This window comes from Ciona robusta, chromosome 12 (genome assembly GCF_009617815.1).
Source record: "Ciona robusta chromosome 12, ASM961781v2".
Classification (NCBI taxonomy): Eukaryota; Metazoa; Chordata; class Ascidiacea; order Phlebobranchia; family Cionidae; genus Ciona; species Ciona robusta.
This window is the reverse complement of record NC_143246.1, coordinates 5,780,337-5,797,900: the sequence shown is the minus strand read 5'-3', so window position 1 is coordinate 5,797,900 and position 17,564 is coordinate 5,780,337. Positions and strand designations below refer to the sequence as shown.

Genomic DNA, 17,564 nt, shown 5'->3' with positions numbered 1-17,564 from the left:
AAATAAACATACAATGTAATCCCCGAACATGATACATAATTAAATAAATATCGTCCCCGTTAATTTACCTCTTTTGCCCTTTTAGGTTGTAGGATAACCGTACATTTCTCTAGCTTATAAATTCAGTTGTCTAACTATAAATTTAGTTGTGAACCACCTAAACTGTACTGAACCTGATTTTTGTCACGCTATCATGCGTGGAAAGAGCGACACGATAAAAAAAAAACAAAAACATACTTCTTTTTAAAGAAAAACGCCAGATTGTGAGTCGTGGCCACAGCGCTTTATTACTGGAAACACAATTGTTTAAAAAGTAGGGTACAAAAAATTAAAGGGGCACAATGAGAACACCGGCGATTGGAGCACCACAATTAGTAGAATTAACTAATTACAGAAAGAAACATAATAAGCAATGTACAAATTTAAAACGTCTGGAGAGTTTGGTCATAATTTCGTACTGATACAGCAATATTAATGCTGTGAAAAATCAAGCACCGTTTTTTTGGGTATGGAGGTAGTGTCAATGAAGTGCCAGTTCCCACGTGACCGTAAGTGCACTGCAGTATATATGACGTCGTGTTTAAAGCAAAATGTAAGCCCAGGTGCAAAGTGACTTTGAAAATATTACCAACAATTTCTCTAGAATTCTCAGGGAATTGAAAGCTCATATAGGGAAGCCACAATGATAGAAATATCACTAATTTAGATGCAGGATGAAAATAGATAGATGGAGAAATGACAACAAATGTGTAACTAATATATAGAGGGGTACTGGAAGCGATATTCTAATTGGAACTGATAAACACATTGATTAGATCTCATTTTAGGCGATTTTGATGTTACTATTAGCACACATATACATAAGGTTGGTGAACATTCGTATATCTTTTGCTACAAGTGTGTCGTACAAAATAATGTTTAGAAAACAAATAACGAAATTTACAAAAAGTACCAGCGGTGTTCGGAGCGTGTACACATTTTCACCACACTTTAGTGCCATTATTTCATTAAAGGGGAGCAAAAATAAAGGCATTTCATTGACTTTACTACAAGATGTTCTAGTTTTATTTGAGTGAATAATCATCTGTCATCTCTGCCAGTAGTTTCTGCTCAATTTCCAACAATTTCCTTGAAGATCGGGGTTTGTTTACTGGGCTGCTGCGGTCTGCTTGAAACAGTCGTTGTCGGTCTTTGAAAGTCATTTTAGAAGGGTCGGGAGCTCTTTGTCGAGTTGCTTGTTCCCTGGGCAGTTGAATTGTAGTTTAAAGACACGTGTGTAAACACGGGTGGGGTAACTTGATTGTTTAACGTCTGTGTAAACTAAAGGCCTCGTAACAGGTAGCCTATTGTCCACAAACGGTAAACGCACAACTACAAATAATACACAAAACTGGGCTGTAGTAAAATCTACTTGATTGTTTGAACAGTTGGATTATTATCAGGAAAATAGCACTTATTGTATTGAAAACTTTCCTAACTAACACACCTTTTTTCTTATATTAAACAAGATTTTGAAAACTGCCATGGATTAATAAGTAAGACCCACAGTATATACTGTATACTATACTAATATACTATATAATGTTGCTACCAGGCATAGCTATACATTTTACCCCAATAAAGACGACCTGGAAGAAGTGTCAAAACGTTGGTCAGCAAAATTCTTACCCCAAGACCCAAAATACAAGTGGAGTAACACTCACCTTCTCATAGTTACTTCACGTTTTGAGCGCGGGTCGTTGTAGATTTCTTGTGCCCCAATAACCCCTGGGGTTGAAGAGGAAGGTACAAAGTTGACTGGCGCGTTCGTGAGTGTCCTCGGAGTGGTGGGAGCATCAACCTTTTAAAAAAGACACTTTTTTAGATAAAGCTCTGCAACTTCACAGTTTATTGTTGTTTTGAAACATTTTTCTTTGTTCTGCATAATTTTAAATTCCTAACTATAACCTCTTTAATTTTTAACCTAAAAGTTTTACTAAACTAAAAAAGAAGAAACTAAGAAGTTTAAGATAATTTTAGATATTCTTACCTCATCAGTAATATCATGGTTGATCGAACTTGACAAAAGATATCCATCAGATATTGGACGTGGGCCTGATCTGTGGTGTTCGAAACACAACATAAATTGATATTTCTATTCTATATGTATGGTTATTAAGGGCTATGGATTTTCCTTTTTTTCTGAAACTGTTAACCGTTCAGTTTTAACTGGTTAACTGATACAAGATTAGCTGTTACTTAAACCAGTTAAGTGAGATGCACTGAAATAAATTGACCATACAATACAGTAGACCAGGTAACCGGGGTTTAGCACTTTATATATGAACAGAATGCCTCTTAAGTAAGCCACAAACGAAAAGGAATACAGGTTTAATATGGGGGCATTTGAAAAGTAACCAACCTGCTTTTGTTCCTGAATTGGTTATTCTTTTGAACAGAGAAAGTTGGTGAAAAAGCAGATGTGTAAGTCTTGTCCTGGAGAAAAGCAAAAGTTTACGGTTCAACAGTTAAATAAACCATATCAAAACAAAGTCTATGCAAGATTTAACGTGGTGTGGAATCTGTGGATTGGAACTTGACTTACGTTCATCCTTGGGCTTTGCTGAGTCATTAGTGGTTGCTGCGGAGTCACTGCTGGTGGATGAGTTATCACTGGTTGCTGAGTCACTATTGGGGGATGCTGAGTCATCACAGATTCATCCATCTTCTCCTTATTCGCCGCATCACGTTGAGCTTGCACATCCTCCAGTTGGATGATCCGGTCTCGATCCGGACGATCAGGGATGCAATCCTTGAAAATACAGTAAAAAATTCAAAATTTTGTAATTTTACAAAGTGTTTCATGAATTGTTTCTTTAGATATTTTTGAACAGATAATATGAACTTTCTACTTTTTTATCTGTTTCCATAAATAGGCTTATGTTGTGAATTTTTTGAAAAATCCTTAAGTCAGCATTATAAGATACATGATGTTATCTCCTGCTCACCTCTCCTGACAAATCATCATCCGAAAACAAACGAGATCTTTCCTCCTGGACTCGCATCTGGAAGTTTTTCTCCTGGAGCAAATTCTTCAACCTAAAACAAAAAGATTCAAATCAACTATAATAGACTTTAAAGATTATTTTTTCTTAACCTTATTTTAATTATCCCCAACAAGACACTTTTAAACAATAGGCAGTATAGGAAACTTCAATACAACTGTTGTGCAAACCCCTAATGTACATATTCTTAGACACTCCTATACAAAACAGAACCACCCTGAGAATTTAAACAAACGACCCCATCACAAAGTGGTCGCACACTATACAAACCTGTCTTTCTCAAAAGAATTCAAAGAATCTCCTCTTGCAGTTAATTCCTCAATTTCCTCATCACGGAGTGAATTAAGCTCCTCCTGGATCGCCTGCTCCCTCTTCTCCCTATCATCCCTAGCCCATGGAGAGGAGGAGGAGGACTTGAAATGACGAGGGAGAGTGGAGGATTTGCTGCTATCTGGAAGTTGGGATGCCTGGCAAAAAAAAATCAAATTTTACGGGTGAGATCCTAAAAGAGGCAAGCCAGGGCGACTGGAAATTAGACCTGAGTTGGTATATTACTCTATCAGTCCATTCGATTGGAAAAAAATATTGTAAGTCATATAATAATATTATAACTAAGTTATGTATACTTTATATTACAAGTTATGTAATAATATTCTAAGTTTAAAATTTATGCATATGATTAACTGTAAGTTGCGTAATAATATTATAATGTTGTTAAGAAATTATTAGTTATGAAACAAAAAAGTGCCAAACCACACACAAACAAAATAACAGCAATGCAAGTCACCTTTGACTTTGGAGGTCTTTTTGTTTCCTTTTTCTCATTAAACGGCCGACCCAATGTCTTTGATGCCTGGGATTTGTCTTGTTTGATTTCTTTGACCAGCATTTCCAACTCCTGTGGTTGTGGTGGTGGGGGTAGTGGGGGTTCCTCAGCGGCTAACTTCTGGGTTTTTGCTTTGTAGGTTGCTACACGTGGAGAAAGAGCTTCCTGAGCTGACATTCTTGGTTTCCCACCTCTTTCTCCTTGCTTCTCCTGAGCCTTGGCAGATTTAATGCTAGATTTTAGGATTTGTGCTGCTGTTAAATTGGAAGGTGTCGCTTTTCGTGCAGGAGAACTTGGCTCTGAAAAGTGGGTTGGCACTTTTGTGGTATAACTCCTCAGCTGGCTTGTTTCCCTGTAGGACCTGATCTCTGGTTCAGAATGCTTAGGACTGTGGATTGAATTGTCTCGAATGGATGGAACGTTATCATAATTTGGGTTGTCAAGAGATGAATGCTTTTGAAATGCTCTTCCTCCTGGTGCTCCCACTCCTCCCACTCTTACTCCTCTTTCTGCTCCCTCTTCTGCTCCATCCCTCCTTGTGCTCACCAAAACAGGAGCAGTGTTACGCGACCGCAAAGTGGATTGAATGTAGCTAGTGGGCCTAAGTGTAAATCAAATCAGCAAATAATATTGGAAACACTGTATATCTTTAAAAATCACAGTATAAAACACAAAGTATGACAAGGACAGTTTAGTTACCAAATTTAAATTACAATGACAGTTTTTTTTATCAAAAACATTAAAACAAGATATATTTTAATTTCTTTTTACGATAAAACTTAAAAACAAGACTTTAATACAATACCAGGCACACAACAAAGCTGCATACTTCAGAAAAGACTGAAAATAAGAAATATTACCTGTTGTCATGTCGTTCTACTCTGTTCTGAGGACTGTAACGTTTTACTCCGTTCTGGTTGTTGTAATTCATTCTATCATCCTGCTGGAATAATACATGGATTACATAATCTTTAAACCAGTGTTTCCAAATCTTATTCCCAGTGGTTACCAACTTTTATAGGAATATATGTGCTTTTGCTGCCAGGCATAGTAGAAGTTTGTCATATGGGGGAGACATCATTAGGGTATGAAGTTAAATCTCATAAGACTATATACAATACACTCATACGCATTTAAAATATGCAAGTATTTGCTGGGATCAATCATGACACCCTATGTGAATAATCTGGCTACAAATAGTAACTGGTTTAAGGAACGGACCACTTACTTGTAAACTAATCATAGACATTGCTGTACGAGGGTAATTCTTTTCAAAATGACTTGAACCAATTTTTCCTTCATCTGCATTGATATAAACATCACTATTAACATTAATAATGTATTGTTAAAACACAATTAGGAAATGTGGGACATTATATGCTAATGGTATCGTCTTACCCCGAACTACCGTATGCTATATATTTGTTTAAAGTGTCTGGATATGATTTATCTAAATAAATCCAACTTACTAAGATCTGGTGTTGACTGATTCACCACTGACCCTTTCTTTGTATCGTAAAGCGAAGATTTCTCGGAAAATTTCCGAAATTTAACATCCTGGGGTGGCTGGGTACGTGGGGTAGTAGGGGAAGCCCCATTCCACCCCTGGTTTGCGTAGATTTTGTGGGACATAGGGGGTGATGGCTCGGTAATGAGGGTAGCAAGGCCATGGTAAATAGCCCCCTGTTTCGCAACACGTAGAGTGATGAAGTTCCCAGTGTCCATCATCAAAGCAGCAGCTCTGTGGAGAATATTACAACTCGTTAAATGAATGTCACAATTAGCTTATATTTTATGAATGAAGGTATTCGTATGGTCCAAGATGGGTGAGGGTTCAAAAAAAACATGCTAGGGAACCTAGGATTCAGGCATATTGAAATATTACCTGAGGATATTACGATGAAAGCCTACAGTTACCATAATGATCAATATGGTGGTCAAATAAATAAGGCTATATATAACCAGCTGTAACTAATAAGCTTCTGCAGAAGAGAAGTACTAAGATAACATTGGAAGAGTTCGCTACTACTATTGCTGATGTAACTCAAATGTAAAGTTATTTAAAAATCCAATTACCTCGCTTGGTCAAGTCCAACCAATGATTTATTATCAACACTCAGTAGTTGATCACCTGCTTGTATTCTTCCATCCTGTGGGTTAGAAACATAACAATAATATTATATTGGAAACTATCATTTAAACTAAACATAGGCACCAAAGTTTTAATAATGTAGGGGGGGGAAGAGAGAGTTGGATGCTGCAAAACAAACCTAATGTATGTGTTTCTATGTAAATAAGAGGCTGATAATGCCATATATATCTGTTATAGTATAAAGTTAGTTAAACTTGATTTTTGTCAGTTACGTTTTCATAGCACAAGCTCCTGACTGTATTTCTTTACACAAGAATCAACAAGCTATATAAGCACCAGATCAGGATAAGATTCATGGAATTTATTATATTAACTTATTGATTATTCTGTTCCCTGATTAATACAGAGGAAGAATAAGCCTGCCACCCTAGGTTTGTCATCTATGTTAATGTATAGTACTTACCAGATCTGCTGCTCCATCTTTTACAACAGATCGAATGTAGATTCCTAGTTTGTGTTCATTGGAACCCTGAATCATGTGTTTAAGTAATGTCCAAAGAAGTTACATGGTAAAGGTGTTAATTCTATTTATTTTTTTAATAATATTCGAATCATTTGGATGCAAAAAAGTTTTATTTTGGAATATGACATTTTTAGTTCATATTTTAGTTTTTGGGAATCTATATTTTTCCAATTTAGGTATCTTACCCTGGCAGCCACAATACTGAGCCCCATGCCTCCAGATCTTTTGTTCAGCATAACCGAGATTACTTCGGGCTTTGGGGACTTAACATCCGAACTACTGTGGGATGGTTGTATGCTGGCTTGTCGGTTCTGCATGAAAATTGGAATAAATAAAGTAGACCTCATGCTCACTGTCATGGTATAGTGTGGGTATATTCTTTTGTCAAGTTATAACATAATTAAAGTGTCTTCTTATACCAGACACACATTGTGCATTCATACACCTCATGCTCACTGTTGACTTATAACATAGGTGTCTGCTTATAGATTAAGGTCAGTTATATATCTTATATAATAACATAACCTCTTACACACATTATATTCATTCTTACATCACTGCCACATCCTACATAAATAACAACAACCCACCTGTTCAATAGGATGCATGGCGTGAGTGAAATGAACAGTCCATGAACCAGAAGTGTCAGAAATTATTTGGAAATCTTCAACTGTGTTATAGTATGTTGTATTAGATACATAAAACATAAGTGAATATCATATTTCATCGTCTAAAAGAAGACAATTTACATACCAACAGGTATAAATCATATTGCTTAGAATATTCACTCGTTCAAACTTTTACTTATAAATTGGTGTATGGCAGGATTTTTATAACCCTTTCCTGCAATAGTTTAAAAAGCAAGAATAGGCAATCTCAACAATCCTGCTTTCATACTGTATTTTATATTAAAATTTGTCTTAATTTTGTTCTTAACTTTTAAGTGTTTTCATCAACCACACAACACAACGTAATTGTGCAATAATTTGTTTAAAAATAATAATAAAGATATCTCAATACTTCGTAATTGTGCAATAATTTGTTTAAAAATAATAATAAAGATATCTCAATGCTTCTACCTTCGTATCTGTATGAGTTGATGAACTCTGTGAGTCCGGATGGCACGCCTTGGAGGACATCACATGAGTATCCATCCTCTGGGAGCAGAAACGGGAGCTGGAGGTCTGGATCTTCATTGAGGACAACATCCCTACCATCGGACTTTGTGAGCTGAAGAAGCATAAATTTTGGGTGATAAAAAAAAAAAGGTGATAAAAAATTATGTATGGAATTAGGCGCAGAAATCAGATATTAGGACTGTGGGATAAAATGGGATACTGTTACAACCCAAATTAATTCCATATTTCTTAATTGTGTTTTTTTGCAATTAACACCTCTCTTGAGTGTTGGTGCTACAACCTACAGTTACACATTTATGTAAATATTTTTCTTTACTATTAAATGGGAAAGAAATGGTAATAAAAGCATGTCTCATTCTATTATACAGGGTGCTTTTGAGTATATATGGTATTTACACTTGTAACTGTGATAAAATAAAATGTATATAATACCTCATCTGCTGAATGTTGTGCAACAGAAACAACTTTATCGATAAGTTCTGGAGATATTTGTTTCTCTCCATCACTGAGCTGTGGTTGGTAGTTCCTTAGTAATGCTTGTAGTTGGAGTGAGTTTAACTTGAAGCAGGTGCCACTAATGGCTGCTATATCATCTGCTGAGTGCTTGGGGGCTTGTAACAAGTGTGTGGCTTGTGTTATGCGGGCAAGATGACAGTCAGCAGCAAGTTCAAGACCCTGGAAGTTTAGAAAGTTGATAATTAAGAAAAAGATAGCTTTTATCGATTAAACTTGGAGGTAATAGTCGTTTGGTCTTTTGCATAAAACTAGACATTCTGAATGTTTTACTTTGCAAATAGGCTTTTCAATCTCTAAAAACAACAGAACAAATGAAAATTATTAAAAAAAATCATTTTAGTTTAAAAAAAAAATTCAAACGTCCAAAAACAGAAGAATTTAATTAGAATTTTATTGTACAAAAGGATTACAACGTAACTACACTAATTATTCCCAGAAAATATTTAAACAAATTCGTCACCTGTTTTTCTGCCCAAGTTTCAATCATTCCAAGCCTGGTCCTGATCCGGATGCCCCATTCCCTACAACACAACATCTTCCCGGAGGAGTCATTGCTCACAAGTTTGTTAAAGAGCCACATATTGATGGAGTGGAAGAGCTGGGAGAAGAGTTGTATTGTGAGTGCAGCGTTTACTCTGCATCGACGAAGAAGAGACATGGCAGAGGATAACATGTGAAGGATGTCATCTGTGGAAAAGAAAAAAATAATGTTTAATTCCGGGATAAAGATGCACTACGTCATAGCTTCACAAACTTTTGCCTACAACCCCTTCAATCTTCTAAAATTTTCCGCAACCGCTCATGGTTAATGTTATAATATATGCAGTAATTTGCGTAAAATTGGTATACTCTCAGCGACCTTTCAAGTTTGATACACACAGCTTCAGAAGCCCTAAGGAAAGTTGGTATACTCTTAGTGACCCCTGGAAATAACTTATTCGCAGCTGGTACTTTGGTGAAAATACCTAAATAGTAATACAACAGTGTGGTTAAGCAGATACAAATAAAGTTAGTTGCATATTACTTACACATGGTAAGTTGGTTGCTGTGTTTCTGATGTTTCAACCCAGTAGTATCCCCACCAGGTAAATCATCTGTTGATTCAGATAGAAAGGCCGGCATAAGTGAAAACAGGGTGCTCTGCATGCATTGTACCAAGTGTCTGTGGAGAGAAGGGTTATTATATGTATGTGTATACAACAGGGTGTCTTTTGTCCAACAAACACACATGATGTTTAGACATCTTATGCTCACTGTCCAGTTATAACATAGGTGTTTTTTTTGTACACCAGACACACATTCATACACCCCATGCTTACTTTCAAGTTATAACATGTATCTTTTTACATACCATTACCACCAAACACAGATTTATGCACCCTATGCTTACTGTTAAGGTATAACATAAGTGTCTTCTTATAGGATACATACGATACATAATGCAGTTAGGTTTGACATTTGCGCAAAAAGTTGCACAAACACATTTAAAAAATTAACAAATATATATAAAACACCTGAAAGCAAGTTGAACTGCTTTAGCAAACTTATCCTGTGCAACAGAGGTTACTGGGAACAAGTCCAGGTCCTGCCTCATAAAGTTGAGGATTTCTGATGAGTTTGCCATCCAGAAGGCCAGTTCTGTGACTGAGGTTGAGCTTAACTGTGAGAAAGAAGGTAGGGGGTTTAGAGGAGTCATGCATTCTGTAGTTATAACTGGAGTCTTATTGTAAAAACCAGTGCGACATTTTTTAAAAAACTAGGATATCAGTGTATTCTGTAGCTAAAAGGTTGGAGGAGTTAGGTATTCTGGGCTTAAAACTTGGGTGACAGTGTCAAAAGGACAATATATTAAGTTTTGTGTAGATTCTATTTGAATTAAAGACTGGCGAACCCATTTAGGCAAAATATATACATTTTATTATATATTTGCTAGACTTGGATTTTGTCTGTTAGGTAATTTGTAGCACCAGAACCTTGCATGGACTGTAAACCTAAATTTAGAGACGTCCTAAAGCCTAAACAAAATCAGGTACAACTTACGCAATAATATTAATAAATCTAGTTATCATATAACATGTCTGGCTATAACACAGGTGTATCCTTTTACACAGGATAAAATGGTGTATTCATACACCTCATGCCTTCTGCCACACTATAACAACCGCCAAAATAGAGTAAAGAACAATTTTTTTTAAAGTAGATATACTAACTTGAATAGCATGATCCAATAGCTCAGTTATAAGAGCCAAGTAAGAAACCACTTCGTTATAATTAGGAAGCAAGCTTCGAATAAATAGATAACTTGTGTAGGAAGGTGATAACTTAAAGTGAAGAGAATTTCCACCAACAGAAAATATGTTTTCCAGAAGTTGCTTCTCACCTGGGTGGATTATTTATAATTTGTGGGAGCAGGGACATAGGTTATATTAAACAGACATTCTATTGCGCACCATACAAAGGTATCTAGCCTTATACACCCCATACTAACCCATGCAAATTGCCAAGTATTGTATACAAATATAAAAGTAGACATATCATAAAATTTATCGATTAGTTTAACACTGAGTTACAAATTTCAGCAACAGGTAACATACAATTTTTAATTGCATTTATTTACGCTTCTCCGAGCATAACATTAGTATAAATAACTTCAAGCATGTTTATTCTCGACCCACTAACTCTATTGTATAAATCAATATACTATGCATTTTTAAAATACCGATGTATTAAACACACAAAATATTCTTTAAAAGATCTAAAAAACACACACAGACAAATTCACATACCTCCTCTTATAACAGATATGCTGGCAGGCAGTGATGGAGGAGCTTGCTTGGGCATCCCACTTGTTTCACTCTGTGAATAAAGTTTGTTCCTTCCAGGTGCTCCTCGCTGTTGGTATTCAGATGTAGTTGGTTTGTATTGCTCCATGCCTATGTTCCGCTTCTCATTCTGATGTTATAATAGCCATTGTTACATGGAGATTAACCACAATTGTAGAACGTGTTTTGTATATTTTAAGTCTTTTAGGAAACTTTTTGTTAATTTAAACACTATGGAATTGGAATGTTTATAATACACAGGGTTGGAGAGTTGAAATAAATGCTTGATATTTTGAGTAAGCGTCCATATTATATAACTATCTAGAATTTTTTTCATTTCTAATATGGTGACTATTTGTCTGTCGGCGGTTCAAGAACACAGTTTAAACAAATTGACACCAAACAGAGAAAAAAAACTTACATTTTCATGTGTGGGGGGTACGGCATAACGAGAATTTCTTTGTTGGCTGCTTTTATTTGGATTGGTTTTGTGTGGGGAACCTTGGATGTCTGGAAAGTGAAGAAAATTTAATAAGTAAACATTTTGATTTTTATAGATTTTTTTGAGAAGATATCTGTTAACTTCAGTGAGAAATTATTATTTAGAGTTGAAAATCCGTAGCAGATTGCAGCCAATTTTAATGTTGAAGTTTCAATTAAAACTCACTTTTTGGGGGTTGTTTTTCAGGGTAGAGCAGAGAAGACACTCTGTCCATTTTCCTACGAATGTCAGGTATCTGTGAAGAAAAATCAAAACGACATGTTTAATATCAATCCATTGACTGCGGAAATATGGGAAATTAGGATGGGGGACTAAAAAATTAACCGACACAAAAATCTGAAAGCAGGGGAAATATAAACTCTACTAAGATTCTACTCTACATGGATACAGCCTTATGGTAAAGCAAGTCACAGACCTGGAATGTAACCCAGCAGGGTTGCCCATCACCACACTACAATGATAGTTTACTTACAGCAATTTCAAGTCCAGGATCACAAAACACAAGCATTGTTCGTCTTCCAAGGGAAACAATATCCTCGTGCGATAACATCGTTGTTTCTTCAATTAATTTCGCATTAACGAGCACCTTACCACTGCCCTCGTGTGGTGTAACCTACAGAGGAAAATGGGGACTAATAATATAGTTTTCTAAAATAAAGTTTTTATTTATAGAGACAAATTACTGTAGTATTACCGGTTTATAGCAAAAGTGAAAAAGAAGGTGAATAGTTTTTTCACCTTTTAAAACAGGGAAAATAAAAAACAGACAAGTTCTTTTTAAAATGTGGCATTCCTGGCTTTTTAAAGCTTTTTTTTTTGTAAAAACTGCTTTGAAAAGTTTTACACTAATTCTATAGTAACTGTTATATAAATTTTATTAGAAAAGTCTAGCGTTTCTCTTACCGTTACTACACCATCCATGTTAGTAATAACACAGTGTGCTGGGTATAACTCAGGTGCTGGATGTAGTTGAATGAATTGTCCATACTTTGCATTGTGTTGATTACAACCAACCTCTGTTACATTGGGGGATATGGGGTGGACTATCCAACTGTCATGGGCTGTGTGGAACAAGTATTTTATAAATCTTAAGATAATGCTTAGGTAAATGCAAATATATATAAATGCAATTGAATTACCCTGTAAAGTTTTAGTCTTTGTATAGTTGTTAAAAAAAGCTTTAAAATTTGACAAAGAAATAAAAAACAATATAAGTAATGAAAACTTTTGAATGTTAAATAACTGTAATAAATATCACGAATCTGACGCGTATCGATTGTTCATAAAATGGGAAACTCTCATAAAGAAATATAACTTTCCGAAAAAAAGACATTGTCAGTTTCTTATTCAAATTCAAATAGCATTTTTACAGTTAAACTTACATTTAGATAACTGTAACAGCTTGGGTGGGGTCACCAGCTGTTTCTTTGTATTTTCTTTTTTCTGTCGTTCACTTGAATCAGGATGTGAGTAACGAGATATCTCTTCAGATTTTGCCTGAAATTTTACCAAAAAATTATCTATTACAGTTGGGTAAGATGGATGGCATTAGTACATAATATCCCTAATTTTATAACCTTGTTTTTAACATCTGACAATATTCTTTTAAAGTTGTGAGCACACAGGTATATCATTTTATATTAAATAAAGAAAACTATCTAGTTTTACAATGGGAAAATGTGTAAAATACAACTATGGCGATGACAGTTTTGTAACAATGTCATTATTGTGAAATAAAGTTTTATTGAAGCAGTTACGACGTGAAGTCTTACACTAGCTAGATCATAGGCACAAAGTGGGCTTCTAATTTTATTGACTATGGTGTATGGTCGTAAAACTAATAAATCTCCATGTGAAACTATTCAGCTAACTGTTTTGTTTACACCAAGAGCCATGAGTCTTATTTTAAAACATTTCTAAGCAAAATAGATTAATTATATTCTATATGGGTGAGGTCATCGCACAGCACTCCAAGGGTGCTATTTTGTTAGAAAAGAGTTGGTCTATTAGCTCAACTTAACAATAAGTAGTATAACAATTCATGTATTAAATACTCACATCACTATCTGACATTGACTGGCGATCGGTCGATTGAACGGAAGGTTTACGAATGGATGATTTTAACTTTGAAGCGTTCATACGCTGTGGTTGTTTCCGTAGTTGGAAAACCAGGGTTCCTGTGTTTTATATACATGTTAATATGCACATTATATGTGTGTAATATGTTTGTTACATGAAGGCAAATATGAGGTTTCAAATAGTAGGGGCATGTATTTGGTCTACGGTTGTAACTAGGCTAGGACAAAACGCTGTCATTTCTTCATTTAGGAATGTAACTTGTTTGATCATCGTCTGACAGGAAAACGACATACATTACAACACGAGTATTCTGTTTTATACAACTCTGTAACAACGTGAGAAAGTGTTTATTTTATTTCGTTTTTACAAACATTAACAGCTTTATAAGTTATGTGTGAATAATGTCATTCTATTTTATATGGGTGATGTCCCAAGTCAACGCATTCAATAGGACATAGGAGTTAACATATGGTATAAAACTTATTCTGTATGGTACAACATACCTTGGTGGGGTTGCCAGTTTTTCATGACAGTCAGTGGACACTCGTCGCTGTCTAATGCCACTTCACGACCCCAACCCCCCTCAAAACATTCCTCAGGTTTCGAACCCGGGGGAAGTACAATCTGTAAAAACATACATGTCATGTTTTTTATTCAAATCTTGTGCGACATTGTAAAAAATTAAAGCTTAAAACTTAATTTTCCTATAATTGAGGATACTTTCATTTTAAGGGTAAAAATATGTCATGGACAGAGTGACAGAGACCAATAACATAGGTCTGATTGCTCCATAACTTAAATTTGAGGCTTGCATGGTTTGCATCATAGATAAAACTAACAGTGAACATGCAAACTGTCAAACCAATAAAAATATTAAACAAAACTTTAAAAAATAGTAATCTTCATTTTACCTTAATGATGTTGTAATCTGAGGAAGACTCTTTTTCAAGTCCGTATTTATCAAGAGCATCTCGGACCACAACATCTGTTTTATCACTAGGGAGCAACAGTAATGACTTGTATGGGATCTCTGGGTTAAGACTGTCACCGTAGATTTTTAGAATGTCCGCTGGAACATATTGACTATATTATAAAAGGTTTCGAAATTTGGGTATGTGTAGGCAAGAGTAATTAAAAGTTTGAACTTGTCATCATGTTAGAGGAGGGAATACAGCCACATGTCATCACTTATAAACAGAGGTGACAATAAATGCTTAGCACAGGCAGACCAGAGACAAGTCTCAAAATATTTAAGGGAAAAACTTAATCGCGTTACTGGTTTTGCGTATACAGTGTGTCCTACTAGAAATCACATATAAATATAAATTTTTATAAAAATACAATTAAATATTAATTTTATTAATCATAGAAGATGCTAGAAATCTGTACAATTTGCATCAACATGTGCATTAAATCTCCTAAAACTGTATGTTACAGCTTCTGGAAAACCCTGTATTGTTTCTGACAATTTACTCTCTAATTATCACAATCACACCAACGTGCTTACCCCCTCTCTTCTGCATCTTCTGTTCTCGTCGTTTCTTCATCACAGCTTCCGGGTTCGAAACAGTTCGTGTGAAAGTAGATTCAGGTACTTGGTTGTAAAGATGTTTTACAGCAGAAATCTGTTTATTGATAGATTTTTTAAAATTTAAAGTAAATCTGAGGTGACATTGATAAAATACAGCTACACTCATAGTTGTCAAAAATGAGGAACCCCATTAATTAATGAGTTTAATACATTAAACTTTGACTCTGCAAGTATATATATATCACAAAATCAAACACAGATAATCACAGTTGAATTCCTAATAGAAGAACTTCTGTAACAATAAGTGAAATCTGATAACAAAGCAATTAAATGAAATATAATAAGGATTTAAATGGTCTCGTAACTACCGTAACTCTACTCTCAATATACCTACATAGTACATACTAGTTCAACTTTTAAAAAATATTTCATCACAGCTCTGCAGTTAGTAACTAAAAATCCTGGTTACTATTTCGAATAATTATCTATAATTTTAAATGTTTATATTTATTTATCTTAACCCAAATAAATTAAAAATCTTTAAAATGATAACCTGATATCAGCTTTTACATTTTCAATCTTAAATGTGAGACTTAAACAGCAGTAACTGAACTAAACACAGCCAAGCACCCACGGCAATAGACCTAACCTCAAATAAATATACAAAGCCTACAATCAACCATCCTATGATAACCAAGTATAACAAGACAACCACCAACCTCAGTGGTGTTCGTATTTGTTTCATCTTCAGTATTTTTCTTCTGAATGTTGTTAAGTTTTTTGTTTTTTCGTTGCTGTTTCTTTTCCCTCTTAGTGAGATTCCGAGTGAGTTTGAATCCTTTTATTGTGTCCTCACTTTCATCATATAAACCAACACCGACTTGAACCTAACAAGGGAAAATAATACTTTAATCAAAAGTGGTGCAGTCAGAAAAATGCTCTTGCTACAATTTTGATAAGGGTATTTAGCAAAATAAAAAAATATATAATATAGGGCCTTTTGACCTATAATATAAAATCTGTTTAAGTTATACCACTTTACATGAAATACTATCTGCTACAAAATGAGCCAAAATACCCACATATTATCACCCTGAAGCACGTGACATCTAGATCAGAATGTTAATTTTTTACATTTATAAAAACATGTACTATAGGCCCTACCATATACATACACTAAAAGTTACATACCGGTCCCTTATTATCTTCATTCCTCAAAAGAAACCTCCCCTCTCTGTCATCATGAACCCAGTTAAGTTGAACCAACAGCGGTTTCTCATCATCTTTTAACTTCCTGGTGTCTATAAAGAAAAACAACTCGTTAATTATAAAAAGGGTCACGAACACTGAACTGTTTATATATAGCAACAAAAACTTTCATTTTCAAAGTTACTAAAACCATTCTCTTTTTATTTGGCATTCAGTACCTGAAATCATTGTTAAATTACCAAGAATGTTGTAATATATTCCAAAGTTTTATAATGAAAGTAAGTCCTGGCCAACCCGTTTACTAATGTCTTGGATTGTGAATTTCCAGACAATATGTCTCGCATTAGGCGGTATAGCATTGTTTACTTTTGCATGAATTCATAGAGGGTGTTTATTACTACCGAAAATTGATAAGATGGTCAGTGACAATATGCACAAAAAATGATATAAAAACGCTCAATACAAAATGCACAACAACCTTTCCACATCCTACGTACCTCCATCTACATGTACTTCATACAACCCATATTTAGGTTTGGTCAACATTCTCATGTCAGAGCGAAATTTCTCGGCCAAAGTAATGATAACGTCCACTGTACAAGCTGTGCTTGACACTCGCACACATTTCGTGGCATATTTCCCGTTATTGGTGGAGTCTTGGTGATAAAATCTGATCACGCCGTGAAATTCAAGTTTCTGTAATAAGTAACAGAAGATTCAGGAAGTGACAACATAGGAAAGTTACACATTAGTAAACAAAATAAGCCTTAATTTTAAGTAAAATGTTAATGTTACTTTTTAAATTCAATGTAGTCAAAATTAAAACATTTAAATAGGACTTCCACACTACAAGAAGGTTTACAACCTAAAAATAAACACATTTTTAAAGAAAATTTGGCAAAAAAAGGGTTTATAGAGCTGATTCTGTTAGTAAAATTAGCAAATAAAGAACAGGTTTTACCTCACTAGGGTCAGAAATGCAAAACAAATCCAGTCGACTCTCATTCCACTGTTTAACCAGACTGTATAATTTCTTGCGCTCTTTATCCATTTTTATGTTAATCCAAACTTGTCACACCATAGCCACGACACCTAATAGCTGTAGTTGATCTGTTTTACTTAGAAAAAACAAAAATGTACCGGTTAGAGTAAAGGAATGCGCGCCGTACACTGTTTGTTTATTCAAAATTCAAATCATAACAGATAAGCAATTACGGATCGCCAAGGCGAATACACGAACAAGCTGTTATACAAATATTAATAAAACTAACTGCTAATCAC

General features: G+C 34.9%; 1 protein-coding gene across 2 annotated transcripts; it reads right to left on the bottom strand.

The window, feature by feature from the left end:
• Positions 1-261: 261 nt before the first annotated feature.
• LOC149727165 (afadin-like) lies at positions 262-17,552 on the bottom strand. 2 transcript variants are annotated; one of them, XM_089890489.1, is made up of 35 exons: positions 17,245-17,552; positions 16,781-16,979; positions 16,266-16,375; positions 15,794-15,961; positions 15,051-15,168; positions 14,455-14,612; positions 14,047-14,167; positions 13,523-13,641; positions 12,847-12,961; positions 12,368-12,525; positions 11,937-12,077; positions 11,630-11,699; positions 11,384-11,472; positions 10,927-11,092; positions 10,351-10,520; positions 9,655-9,800; positions 9,169-9,302; positions 8,601-8,827; positions 8,057-8,299; positions 7,565-7,715; positions 7,076-7,155; positions 6,671-6,796; positions 6,426-6,491; positions 5,947-6,020; positions 5,340-5,611; positions 5,099-5,172; positions 4,731-4,810; positions 3,832-4,471; positions 3,315-3,511; positions 2,988-3,078; positions 2,585-2,791; positions 2,402-2,475; positions 2,030-2,099; positions 1,704-1,840; positions 262-1,242 (listed from the first exon to the last, which is right to left on the bottom strand). In XM_089890489.1, the coding sequence occupies exons 1-35, from the start codon at positions 17,332-17,334 to the stop codon at positions 1,065-1,067; spliced, it is 5,259 nt and encodes a 1,752-aa protein (XP_089746615.1). In that variant the 5' UTR covers positions 17,335-17,552; the 3' UTR covers positions 262-1,064. The 2 variants fall into 2 exon arrangements, with proteins under 2 accessions (XP_089746615.1, XP_089746614.1); XM_089890488.1 differs by having other exon boundaries at positions 4,731-4,813; positions 17,245-17,549.
• Positions 17,553-17,564: the final 12 nt, after the last annotated feature.

Bases quoted from the DNA above. Each gene is read 5' to 3' on its own strand.
- LOC149727165 (XM_089890488.1), bottom strand. From the start codon at position 17,334: ATGGATAAAGAGCGCAAGAAATTATACAGTCTGGTTAAACAGTGGAAT. The intron at 10,521-10,926 runs GTATGTGAATTT...TAATCCACCCAG, and splicing joins CATATCTGTTATAAGAGGAG to GTGAGAAGCAACTTCTGGAA. The intron at 1,243-1,703 runs GTGAGTGTTACT...TCAACTGCCCAG, and splicing joins CGTGAAGTAACTATGAGAAG to GGAACAAGCAACTCGACAAA.